Below are 13287 nucleotides of genomic sequence, written 5' to 3'. Positions count from 1 at the left end.
AGATCGTCACCTTGTGACATATTATTATTATTTTTGTCTGTTTCTCAGGGAGAAAGGCTTCATTTAACATACAGTGTTTAAGAAGGCAAGATAGCAGCGATGATCTGCCCATCCCGGGAACCTACCATCAGAACTCCCCACCCTGCAGAGCGCGTTCACAGGTAATGTTACAATATATCATTTTTTGTCCATGACACACTATCAGATGTGTTGGTTACACTTTATTTTAAGGTGTCCTTGTTTCAGGGTAGTTTTTAAGTACTGAGTAATATTAATTAACTACATGTACTTCCTATATGGTTAGGGTTAGGATTAGGGTTTGGGTTACTTGCATGTATTTATGTGTTATTAATTGTAATTATAATATTAAGTACGTGTACATGTAATATGTGTAATAAGGACACCTTAAAATAAAGTGTTACCAATGTGTTCTTTTTGTTCTTACATCTTCTCCAATGTTACAATTACATCATTTTCATAAAGCACATATTTACTTATTTATTTATTATATTGTATATATATTTTATTCACTGAATGAGGTGGCACAGACTATAAAATAAAAATCTGCATTTCTAATGCATTTGGTTTAATAGTTTTACCCTTTTCCCAGACCTAGTCTTTCAATTGATACAGTATATTAATTAAATAAGAATTATTTTAACTACTATGAAAAGGAACAAATTGCTAAATAAATATATATATAGCTTAATATACATTGTGTAAAAATTATTTTTATATATTGCATATACTCACATATCAGTCTCAAGAATGTGCTTCGCTAGTACTGCTCAGTAAATACATTTTTAAAAAGGTTTATCAGGGGCTAAATTGTTGTGATAATATGTGACCATATGTGAAATATGTTTGTGTGTAAATATATACATTTTTATGTATTTAGGATGCAAAAAAAATGTTAATTGTGAAATTAGTCTTAGCAGACCAATTAAAATAGCTTGAATAGGATTTTACTTTCCAAAATGCCTAAACTTGCAACTTGCCTGTAGTTGAAGAAACACCTTATCTTCACACAGTTCACATTTCCTGATTGTCAACTGCTTTTTATAACTGAAGTGACTCCATTGAATATTAACGAGTCATAACATTATGACTCAGTCTGTTTCTTTCTCTCCCTCTTAGGGATACAGCAGCTACGATTCTCGTCACGGCAGCGCTAGATCGTCCACAGGTTCAACAGCATCCTGGGCAAACACCGGCCCTCAACAGGGTCGTCTGCTTTACGCTCCCCTTATCCTAGTAGATGAGGATGGAGCAGGAGGGGCTGGAAATGTAGGCATCTGGGACAAAAAGTCTGGTGCCATCGGAGTTCCTGCGACAGTTCGGCATTCCAGTTCAGGATGGTACTCGGGACCCTCTACGGGTGGAGGGGGGCAGCCGTATAGAGCCTACACCACCCTCAGAGTCCCCACCCAACTCAGTCCTCACTACAGCGAGAAGAGAGGCAGCGCTGACAGTTTGGTAGAAGCGGTAGGAGCAGAGAAACACTAGAGCATGAGAGCAACATTGCGATAATAACATTATGGACACATTACAGCTTGACTACATCAATATTACAGTAACATTATAACATGTTACAACTAAAACAACATTAAGGCAACATCGAGGGAACATTACAGAAAAATGACTATATTTATACCGTATGTCTTCTGGGTTTGACATGTATAGTGCCATTAGTCACTACAGATCTTTCTCTTTTTGCCTTCCTCAGGTCTTGATCTCTGAGGGTTTGGGATTGTATGCCAAGGACCCCAAATTTGTAGCCTTTGCCAAGCGGGAGATTGCAGATGCCTGTCACATGACCATAGATGAGATGGAAAGTGCTGCAAGTGATCTCCTGAGTCGTGGGGGCTCAGGGGAAAGTCAAGGCTTCCTGAACCACACAGACATGGGACTCATATACAGTGATGAGGAGCCCATCAGGAGCCACGAGGAAGAAGAACTGGCTGATGAGATGACTTGTGTTACATCTTTCTGAATAACAGATAAAGAGCTGATCTGGATGTCAGTGGGTGGAGCTACAGAATCCTGACTGACCAATCACATCGTTCATGCTGCTCTGAGTCACAGAAAGACTCTGCTGAGAATGGTGGTTTAGTTCTGAAACACTGTGACCGGTTCTTACTCAATCTGTGAAAGAGACCAGCTCCAGTTTACCCTGTCAACATGGCAGTTTTACATTCTTTAAATTCAGATTTCTGAAAGGACTCGTTTTATAAACAGCTTATGTTGTTGAACATTTTATATATGTTAATGTTTTTACTCCATCACTCTTATGTTTGTTTGTTTATTTTTATGCGTCTTTTACAGAGGGATTATCTGTACCTAAAATATACAGTATTTTAAATAATTGAAATAATTTTCGAAATAATTAAACTAAAATGAAGTTTTAATAAATAATTTAAATATTAACACTTAATAATTTTACAGGTTTGTCTCGCATGTTGTGTATATTTGTGTTTTTTTTCAGTTTTCCATGATGGGCTTTTTTTTGTTGTTGTTGAAAAGTTGTTTAATTTTGTATTTTGTTATTATTATTATTTAATTGTTTGTTTTAATTTTTTATTCCAGTTTTATACATGTGGTGTGGTTTTGAAATGCTGTTGATATGCCTAGCTACAGTACTTTAGTCTTGTCAGATTCCTTTCACTGATAATACCCCAAAAAAAAACAGCCACAGACACAGTGATCTATTCAGAAGGACACTGTGCCCTATTCTCATGCAGTAAAAATAGAAATTACTGAACATTTTCTAAAAAATAAATGACCACAGATTGCAGATGTGAACTTGTCTGTCATACCACATCTCTATGTAATCCCCAGCTTTTGCTCCCTTGCCTAACAATTTTACTTCATTAGTGTAAATATACAGAACAAAATTAATAGAACCGCTTCACATGGAATATTATATTAACTTAAGATTTATATGTGGGATTGAATGAGAGTTCATTACATTCTGAATTATGTTTGTAAACAAATATAAAGATGAAATGTTTCCACTCATTGCAATCTGTCATTTTTATAATATCATGGAGAATCATGGTCATTTTAAATTGTGAAAACTGAGCCAACTTAGCCATTTTGTGGGAAAGCTTTTTGCAAAGCCAATTTGTAATACAAAATACAGCAAATCATGTCAAGGATCGGTGGCCTAATGAGGCATCAACTTCTGGAGCTGGGGATTGTGGGTTCAAGTTCCACCAGGGTTGCTTTATATGTGTTTATTAGAAATGTGCCCAAATTGTTTGGCCAGAGGAAAGATATATGATTAATATTTAGTGTTCTCTATCAAGGGAATTTAGAACATTTCTCAGCCTCATTTCCAAAAGTGAAGCTATGGATATTGAAGCACATGAGTTTTGTCACTGAGACACTTTCATAACATACAGAGAGAACCTCTAATTATAGTGTTTTTATTAGCAATGAGAAGAACAGCTGCAGGCCTCTGGGCTTCAAAAGGAAGAAGTAGGGAGTGAGGAAAAAATATAGTTTATCATGAGTCTGCCTTTCGTGCTTGTAATATCTAAGAGAATATTTATCACAAAAAGCACCAAAAGCTCTAGATATTATACAATTATAATATAAAATGTTGTTATATTACAAAATTGCATACTGTATATCAGAATTTAAAAAAAAATTAATACGATTATTAAATATCGCTAAAATATCAAATTAAATATATAAAACACATTATGGATATAATCTATTAAGCCTATTCTGCAAGTGCTCTTTTTTCTTTTCAAGGTTTTTTAGCTGAGATTTCAGAACTATTTTCATGTTTTAGCATTTCTTTATTAAACGAGTGTTTATTTTTTCCATCTCTAAAAATAGTGTATGAGTCATCATCGTCAGTCCAACTCTGTATGGTTACTTCCCACAAGGAGAACATTCTATTCACACCTTCCTTAGTCTGTGAAAGATCTTAATAAATATAGTTCATTACGAAATTTTAACAAGATTTCAGTTGAAAATATGAAGTTCGATACAGGCCTCCAGCATGCAATCTTCTTTAGCCCAGTCAAATCCTGAGTTAGCAACTGTAGCTCCAGAATATCCTCACAGTCCTACATCATTCTCATAGATCTAGCTATTCATGTTTTTGATATTGTTGTTAAAGACTCTCATGAATTGTTGGTATTTCCCAAATACCAACAATAACGTTCCACCGAACCACTGCAAAATGAAACGATCTAATTCAATCTCCGCATTTACGTTAGTGGCCGCCGGTTCTGGTGGTCAGTGGTCAATCACATTCATAATTTACGGCATCTGCAGCGCGAGCAGCCTGCCATCGAAACAACAACTCATTAGAAGGGGAAATATAATATTTGAGAGCATCACTGAAGATACAGCTAGAAGAAGCAGGTGAATTGTGACAGTTTAATGATCTCATTGCTCTACAGCGATCAGCGTCGGTCGGTTCATCCCGCTCGGCTCTTTGCGCACCAAAAACGCCTTCTAGTTCTCGAAGCGCGTGAGTGACGCAACTGAAGCAGCCGTTCTGTCGATTTTCCCTCCCCCTCCGAGGGCTGTTCCGCTTCCATCACTCGCCTCCCCCCGATTATAGCTGTTTCTCCCATCTACGAGCAGGCGACTAACATGGATGTTGTAAATCAGGTAGGGCATTTGGGTTAAAAATTATTTTAGCATATTATTGCCGTGTTTATATATGTTTTTTCGTTTGTCTTTCAGCTGGACATTCATTGTATACGATAAAAATGCGCTTAGAAATGATGGTGGAAAATTCTTATAAGCAGAGGTGTCCTGCTTATGCAGTCCGTCTGTTCACTGATACAGTATTTCAAGGAGCTTTCTTTCGTGCCATCCTATATTTTCATTTTAAACACATGCTTGGCGTTATGGTTTCTATAGTATTTTATACAAATCGGATGAAGCGCACGATTTGCTAGACGTATTGAAGTATTTGTAGAAGGCTGTGATACATGCAGTTATTATACATTTATTAAATGCACGTTTATTGGTATGCTTTTAAATTACATTTACGTTTAGTGCAAAAGCGTAACATCAAACCAAAGCGAATGGACGAGGCCCCTTTATCACATGCAGATGCGGTCGTAGATAGGCTACGCTTTAAAATGGCAGCTGACTTCCATCCCAATACTGTCTGTGACTGTGTGACTTTCAACTATAAGCCCAGGCCCTTCTGTCTCATTATTATTATTTATTAATTAATATCAGGCAATACAGGCAGTAATCGAGGAATCGGTGTCTACTGAATATGACACACAATCATATAATATTATTTATTGATTGCTTATATTACAGAACATTGCAAATTTTTGCAAGCGGATGCAAACTTCATTCGTGTGTAGCCCAATTTTATATAAGCTATTGCAATGAATAATTAAATCGCGTAAAGAGGAGATATAAATCGATGTACTGATCTGACTGATTTATGTATTAGCAAGGAGGACCATCCCCACGGGCAAACAATGGTGTCGTGTAAAACCGCACCTTCCTACGTCACTATGTCCGAGTAAAATCAGTATCACATGCCAAAGGGCTGATTGAGCAAATATTTCCAAATATCAATAATGCCGTCATGCATGAAGAAGAAAAAACTGTCACATTTAAGCTGCACATTTAATATATTTGTCCTCAATTAAGGGCCTTGCATTTTCCAGATTGCGTGCAAAATGGTTTCAGAAATCTCTGTCGGTTGCTGCTCGGAAGCTCGGGGGCTCGGAGATGGCTGTGACGCGCGCGCAGGCGGTCTGGCCATGGTTCAAGGTCCCCGAGACTCACCTTCCTTCCTTTGCTTTTAGCTTCAGAGATGTAAAGAATTTTGGACTAAAATTATGTTTTTTGTCTCCTCCTTTTACTGCTTAGGTTTGTGTTTTGTTTTTTTCGACAGTGGCTTTACAGTAGCAGATGCTATGCGTAGGTTTCACAATCGCTTCAAAATAAATTGGCTTTTATATGAGCGAAGGGGCCTGTTTGTGCTATGAGTCATCGTGCTGAAGACACATCATCCATAACACTTTCATCTATCTATCTATCTGTCCGTCTGTCTGTCTGTCTGTCTGTCTGTTTGACTAACGTTTTTCACATGTTGTTTTTTTGACAGTTGGTTGCCGGTGGACAGTTCAGGGTGCTGAAAGTCCCACTGGGCTTTATCAAAGTCTTACAATGGGTAAGTTCTAATATTATATATATATATATAGGCTATATTAGATGGTGTGTTAATAATTTTAGTCCATAAATGACTCTCAGACATAAATGTATTTACTTAGAAGAACTGCAAAACACATATGTCCATCATATATTATAGCTGAGAAGCGACATAGCCTATATCCAAACATGGTGAAATGATACTGTCACTTTTCATATAATAACTTGCTTTACTATTATATCTAAGACATTATGTAAATCTTAAACTTGATAATCAAACATACGAAAGCATTCAACACCAGTAGACTTTACACTTCCTGCACAGTACGCAGTCTGTTGCAAACATTTTGGGTTTCTGTATAGTCAGTAATTTCCTCAGCCTGGCCAAAGATTGAAGAATACCCTTAAAGGGACTTTGGCTTGGCTTAGGAATTGGCTTCTTAAAAGCTGTAACTGGTTCCCATTTTACCTTAAGCTTACTACTTTAGACATACAGTACACATACCAGAGGAGATTCAGTTTAATATAACTGTAACATAAAACAGATTTGTGTGTGTTTGAAATCTAAATTACTTGTAAATAAACTGGCAGCAGTAATACATATCATTTCAGTGGGCCTACAACATTACATAATAGTTAATTTTTAATCATCAATACAGAACACTGAATGACTTATTTTAATACATTTTAGTGAATTATTTTGTGTTAAATAGCACCAGTTTTCAATTCAGTACCTAGTAGAAAAATGTAGGAGGTTTTACCACAATAATCGATGCTGTTCCTGTTCTGTGTAATTTGACATTTGAACATTTTATATTATATTAGTTTATTTAAAAGTGCAGTATAATTTTGTAACTGTTGTGTACTGCATTCATTCAGGCAAGGTAAGTACATGGCCAATATAATTAACGTATAGCCTATACAAAATTACAGTTGGAAAGATGCTTTGTTTATGAATGACCATAGCAGAGATATCTGGTATAATATGAATAAACGTAAAAAATCTGCGCCAGGGTAAACGCACCGTGAACACACCATGAACGCAACGCACCGTTATCTATCACGCACGTGGGAGAACACGCACAGATGCAGAGTATAAGTGCCCTCTATTGGTCACACGGTGCTTCTTTACTTTGTACGAAGTGAAAATGGCACCAAATAACTTTTTTAGTAAAATGCTGAACAAGACTATATTTGTATATCCTGTCTGTACTCTCTCTTGCACTAGAACAACCATCATTCTAATAATTCAAGATCATTTATCTCTTTATTTAAGTAATACAGAACTGTTTGGACGTATTACAATTCTCCAAATCAGCATTTGTGTATAAGCTTACTTTTGATACAGTTGTTCAGTTTAATTGATTCACTGAACCACGAAACTCAGTTTAATTCAATTGGGTTGCTTTCTTTTCTGGCCTTGGTAATGTGAGCTGATCTGATTTTGTTTGATTTGATCAGATTTGATTAGTTTGGACTGTCTTGTGTAGTGTGTAGCCTGCCTGACTAATGAATTAATTGTCTCTCTTGGACCTTGTCTGGCCTGGTGTATACTGGGCTATGTGATTTGTTTTTTCTAACACAAGTTGTTATGGCTTTTTGCTTTGTTTGTACAATAATTGTATATGTATTATGTATGGTTAAGTTACTCAGTTGGTTATCAGTCTTTGTTTAGATGCTTTTGTCTCTTGACCTCATTTGACTTGTTTGGTCTGCCTTTGTTTAGCATGGTTTACTGTGGCTTGATGTTTGCCTATTTTTTTAGTTTCCTGTGATGATTCCTGGGCTCATAACAGAGCCCAGCTCAGCTATATGACAGATGGCAGAGTATCTCAGTGAAATTTAATAGCTTCATTCTCCATTCAGTCCCTCCACCAGGCAAAGTCCATAAGTAATCTCTATGACTCTAAATCCTGAAAGGAAAAATAAAAAATAATGTCAGGATGCTGCTGTCACATGGTGAAAGATGCTTTCATTTGGTTTATTTAGTCTCTATTTTAATTGCATTCATACACACCTCCTACAGTAAACCATTTTTATGTGTAAAATATGGCATTTTCACATTTGCACCAGTCTTCACAAATTTCCTCACTGATGTGTGAATGTGAGTCTTCAGATGAAAATGTAAAGAAAGCATTCTGTTTCTTTTTTTCAGTCCCAAACCTTGACCTTCGTAGTCAAAACAACCTTCTAGTCACTAAACGTGATACATGTGAAACACTTGTTAAGCAAAGAGAAGGTGCTAGCTATGGCAAGGTCATGGGCTTGTTTCATAAATGCATAAAATGATAAAATGTATTACCTTGAATGCTTTTGAATAAAACCATCTGCCAAATGCATAAATATAAACCTCTTTTCCAGGTGTTTGCCATCTTTGCATTCTCCACCTGTGGGAGTTACTCCGGCTCCTTCAGGATGAGCGTGGAGTGCAGAAACAGATCAGACAGTGACCTGAAAATAACTGTGGATTTTGAGTATCCCTTCAGGTACCTCTGTCTTTTTAGACCTGTGTGACCATATCAACGTTTTACTTGTTTATCAATATGCATTTACTTTTTCAGGAACAGCTTTTAATGCAGTACAAAGTCAGTCCCTCTGGTGTTTTATTTGGCAGGGTTTTCAAATTATCAAATGATCCCCTGATACGAGGGTCCTACTTCCTAAAATATAAACACAACTACATGCAGTATATAAGACCCTTTTATACTTTGTGGGAAAATTAGTAAAGTTTTTTATTACTGTTATGTAAAATATAATGTTTTATAGCATCATGTTATATATTATTCCTATTACAAAAGATCTTGATTAAATTCTTTAATTGGTAACATTTATTTGTTTAGCTATTTCCCTGTTGAAAAAAAAACGGCATATGCTGCTGGTTAGGTATGTTTTGAAGCATGGTAGCTGGTTTGAGCTGGTTTAAGATGGTCATGTGCTGGTCCTAAGTAACTATCTATCTATCCTTTCTTAATATACAGTATTTTTCTCTGAACCCCATTTTGAAATTTTTATTAAATTCTAGTGCTTCTGAGCACGTAGTGTTAAGCATTTAAGTAGAGTTGTTTGTAATCCCAAGTACACTAAATATGTAAAAAAAAAAAAAAAAAAAAATTCCTTTTCTTCATGGTTCATAATCCAAGGTGAACTGTTTCTCCAGCCCATTGAGATTTGATATAGTAACTCTAAATTAGGCTAAGTTGTAAATGTGCTGAGATGCCCAACTTTGAAAGTATTATGGTTCTGTCAGTAACCCGGTTCCCCTGTATCTCCTTCAGGCTTCATCAAGTATATTTTGATGCCCCTGTCTGCAAGAATGCCCAAAAGGAGCGTTTCTTCCTGATTGGGGATTACTCATCCTCAGCAGAGTTCTTCGTCACCATAGCTGTTTTTGCATTCCTGTATTCCATGGCAGCTCTCAGCATCTATGTCTTTGCCTTTGAGAAATACCGTGAGAACAATAAAGGACCACTTATTGTAAGTTCTCTTCTATAATACATAAGCACTAAAGCAGCAGTTTGTTAAAAGATTGGTTCACCCAAAAAAAATTAAATCTGCTATTATTTACTCATCTTGCACCACCAGAGACATTGAAGGGGGCAAGTATAATTAGAAATGGCCAAATTGTCCCCCCAAATATTTGAAATTCTTGTACTGCTGTGCTGCAATCCATTAGGCAGCGCTCTTGTATTTTAGAAAAGGTTTAAAAAAGAATTTTTTGTGTGGTCCGTCTCAGTGGTCTGACAGCGGTTGTCAGTGTCAAAATTGTCACAGTAGCACAGTGTGAATTCCAACACCAAGCGTCATTTATAACACTGAGAGAGTGCAAGGTAAAATAGAAGTAACTGAAGTAAATTGAAACATTTGATATTTGACAACTGTTTTGAATTGGAAATATGGTATCATTTACATTATTTGTGTAATTCCTAACTGAATTTGATGAGACAAGAATGTTTAGCATTTTCGGCATACAAATAAGAATGAGCATATTTGCGAATAGTTCAGACTGATTGCTTTCATACTAGAATTAGACCTAGCAAATTCTTCAACATTCTATTCTATTCTAAAAATCTGCAAGAAATGGTTATGACCTTGATATGAATTTTTTTTAGCATTGACTTTGTAATGAATTTAGAATTCTGGGTGGATTATTGATGTAGCAGCTCAGTGTCTCATTTAACACTAGACAATATGGTAACACTTTAGAATACTTTTCCATCTTTAATGAATAACTTCACAAGAACAAATGACTAATGCACTATTAACATTCTAGTAACTACTACTAACTAACGAGAAGCTCTGACTAATGATTTAGCAATTAATAGCGCTCAGTTGAAACTGGTAGTTCACTATTAGCTAATCAATAACTGCTATTTTTTATTTCATATATCCTGGAGAACTACAGTACTAAGAAGTAATGTGTACAGGTTCACAATTAATGTGAATTATGCATAATGTATGATTAATTCTAAAGTAAAGATCATGCTAACCCACTAGTAATGACGCAAGTATGACTAAATCCTTTTAAAGGAACTACTAATTACTTGCATCAGTATTCTAAAGTGAAAAGCATGACAACTAGTAAATTAGTAAAAAATAACTGATTAGCTAATAGTGAACGACCACATTCGACTAAGCACTATTACTCACTACTTCATTCATCATAGTTTCTTGTTAGATACTAGTAGCTACTAGAGTGCTTATATTGGTTACTCATGTGTTCTAGTGTAGTTATCAATTAATGATGGAACAGTATTCTAAAGTGTTACCGACTATATATTCACGTATAATTCTATATGCATAATTTGATTACAGGATTTTGGTGTGACGTGTGTATTCACCTTCATGTGGCTGGTGAGCTCGGCAGCATGGGCTAAGGGCTTGTCTGATGTCAAGACAGCTACAGACCCAGAGAAGGTTCTAGAACTGGTCCCCGCTTGTGAACAGGAAGGCAACCACTGCCGTGAAGTTTACGACCCTGTCATGTCTGGTCTTAATACTTCTGTGGTGAGTCTTAATACTTCTGATAGGCCATACAGAAAATTCCCTTACTGATAAAAATCAATTTTTATGCAGGTCTTCCAATGTCTCTCTTGTGATTAGAGCAAACTTCGAAACTGAATTATAAACCTTATTTTTATTTACTTTTCTCTCCAGGTCTTTGGCTTCCTCAACCTGATCTTGTGGACGGGTAACCTGTGGTTCGTATTTAAGGAGACCGGGATCATCGCACCATTTATGCGCCAACAGCCCCCCCAGGAGAAGCAGCCTGCCCCTGATTCCCATGGGCAGGGAGGTTATGGGCAGCAGGACCCATACGCCGGCTCCCAGGGAGGCTACCAGCCCGATTACAGCCAGCAAGGCTACAATCAAGGTGGAGACTACGGTCAGGGTGGATATGAACAGCAGGGGGCACCCACCTCCTTTTCCAACCAGATGTGAGCGAAGAAATATCTGAGGAAGCAGGAAATGGCTGGTGAGTGCTGATGTGATGCTTTGATATTGAAGGATTATTATTGGCTGATATTTAATCATTTTTTGCTTTTAGATTGTTTTTGGCATCCCTTTTAGCTCACTTAAAGTTCATCTTTAAACCTTGTCACTTAAAGTGAATCTTTAAAACTTAAATCCTTATGACTTAATTTCATATTTATTTTGACAAAATAGAATGGAATTGATCAGTTATTGACCAGAATTTGAATGGCAGCATAATCTCAAATAGTGTGTCTCACCGTCTCTCCACAGAAAGACGTTGATCGTGTGACTCTAGCAGTGTGGTGCCTGAACCCTACCCACAACCCCACACTTCTCCCTGTTTGTGCATCTGTGCTTACGTCTGTGAAAGATAAGAGGGGCGGGAGGGAGGGAGGGAGGGAGGGGAAGGGGTCTATTCCAAAATCACATATAGATGGGAGGGGGATAGAGCGGAGGAAATTTTAATGTGCTGTTTATTATTGTGATGTATACAACTAAAAAAGTTTGATCAAATTTCAAAACACTTGAATACTGTACCAAAATATATGAAAAAGTATATGAACCCTATTGCTATATGAATTTTGAATTGATGATGTTGACAATAGTAATGCTAAACTTGAGAGAATGTATTTGTGCTGTGTAGATATCATTATAAACGAATATATATATATATATATATATATATATATAAATATAAATATTTACTTAAGATATGTCTGGGATTATTTATTATTTAACTGTAGTCTAGTTCAATTTAGAGACCATAAATAAATCTAATAATAATTATGTGAAAAAATTGACAAAGCCCCACAGAATTTGTTCCTTGAAAATGTTTACCTCTGGTGGGTCGTGCTTTGGTACAATTTGTTCCATTTCTATGTTGACCTCTTTTGTTTCGGTATTTTGTTGGTTTTCATTTCTTCATGGGTGGGATGGAGCACTGATGTGACTGGGACTGAGGAGGTGGGGAGCATCCAGGGCTACCGTGGGCAGAATCATTCCTAAACTCATGGAGGGACCACATTATTTCAACCAGCAAGAAAAATGGTCAAGGGTATCTTAAAGCATTTCTCATTTCCTGACTGAAAATGTTGACTCTGTTTAGAACTCTCTCTTTGAAATCTTTGTCTTATGAAAAGCACATGCATTCTCTGTACAGAATTAGCGTGGTTGTTCATGACACAATGCATCTGAGTGCTGTGTTGATGTAGTGCCGTTTAAGTTAGAGGATGCTAAAAAAACAAAAAAAAATATATATATACAGTATATACACAACACAAACAAAACCCCAGTCCATATATATATATATATATATGGACTGGGGTTTTGGTTTGTGTTGTGTAAGCACCGAATAGAGAGAATTAATCCTGTGTGTTGAGACATCAGTTATGTAGATATACATGCCAGTTTCAATTTCATCAATATTTTCTTGTTTCCCTCTCTCAAAAGCATATGCAGTATCACAGGATTTAAGCCTGCGATATTGAGGTATATTTTCAGATGTACATATAAATATATATATGCTTATTCTTTAAGAGGTAGATGAACTGCTATAGTGTGAAATGTCCATGATTTGCATCAAAACATTATCGGGATGCCAGTTTAGATTATTTTTCTGCTCGATCAATCAATCGAAATGCAGATGATCGGAAATATCTGGTGTATATG

At 36.4% G+C, this 13287-nt stretch overlaps 2 protein-coding genes across 2 annotated transcripts in view; both read left to right on the top strand.

Annotated features, from left to right (window-relative positions):
- The window catches only part of cacna1fb (calcium channel, voltage-dependent, L type, alpha 1F subunit), a 50667-nt gene extending 48192 nt beyond the window's left edge, over positions 1 to 2475 (top strand). Inside the window, exons 46-48 of the mRNA XM_059503741.1 lie at positions 49 to 161; positions 1138 to 1485; positions 1727 to 2475. Of these exons, the coding sequence (XP_059359724.1) occupies positions 49 to 161; positions 1138 to 1485; positions 1727 to 1993 (728 nt within the window). The 3' untranslated portion in view covers positions 1994 to 2475. The remainder of the gene's footprint in view (positions 1 to 48; positions 162 to 1137; positions 1486 to 1726) is intronic.
- A 2042-nt stretch (positions 2476 to 4517) lies between these two features.
- On the top strand, positions 4518 to 11620 carry sypa (synaptophysin a). Its single transcript, XM_059503740.1, has 6 exons — positions 4518 to 4632; positions 6104 to 6169; positions 8509 to 8633; positions 9423 to 9621; positions 10960 to 11151; positions 11302 to 11620. The coding sequence occupies exons 1-6, from the start codon at positions 4615 to 4617 to the stop codon at positions 11584 to 11586; spliced, it is 885 nt and encodes a 294-aa protein (XP_059359723.1). The 5' UTR covers positions 4518 to 4614; the 3' UTR covers positions 11587 to 11620.
- The last annotated feature ends 1667 nt before the right edge of the window (positions 11621 to 13287 follow it).

This window comes from Carassius carassius, chromosome 21 (assembly GCF_963082965.1).
Source record: "Carassius carassius chromosome 21, fCarCar2.1, whole genome shotgun sequence".
In the NCBI taxonomy this organism is placed as follows: Eukaryota; Metazoa; Chordata; class Actinopteri; order Cypriniformes; family Cyprinidae; genus Carassius; species Carassius carassius.
The sequence above is the reverse complement of the archived record's forward strand: the minus strand, read 5'-3'. Positions and strand labels throughout refer to the sequence as shown.

Excerpts from the sequence above, each read along its gene's own strand:
- sypa (XM_059503740.1), top strand. Across the intron at positions 8,634-9,422 it reads GATTTTGAGTATCCCTTCAG|GCTTCATCAAGTATATTTTG; the intron begins GTACCTCTGTCT and ends TATCTCCTTCAG. Across the intron at positions 11,152-11,301 it reads CTGGTCTTAATACTTCTGTG|GTCTTTGGCTTCCTCAACCT; the intron begins GTGAGTCTTAAT and ends TTTTCTCTCCAG.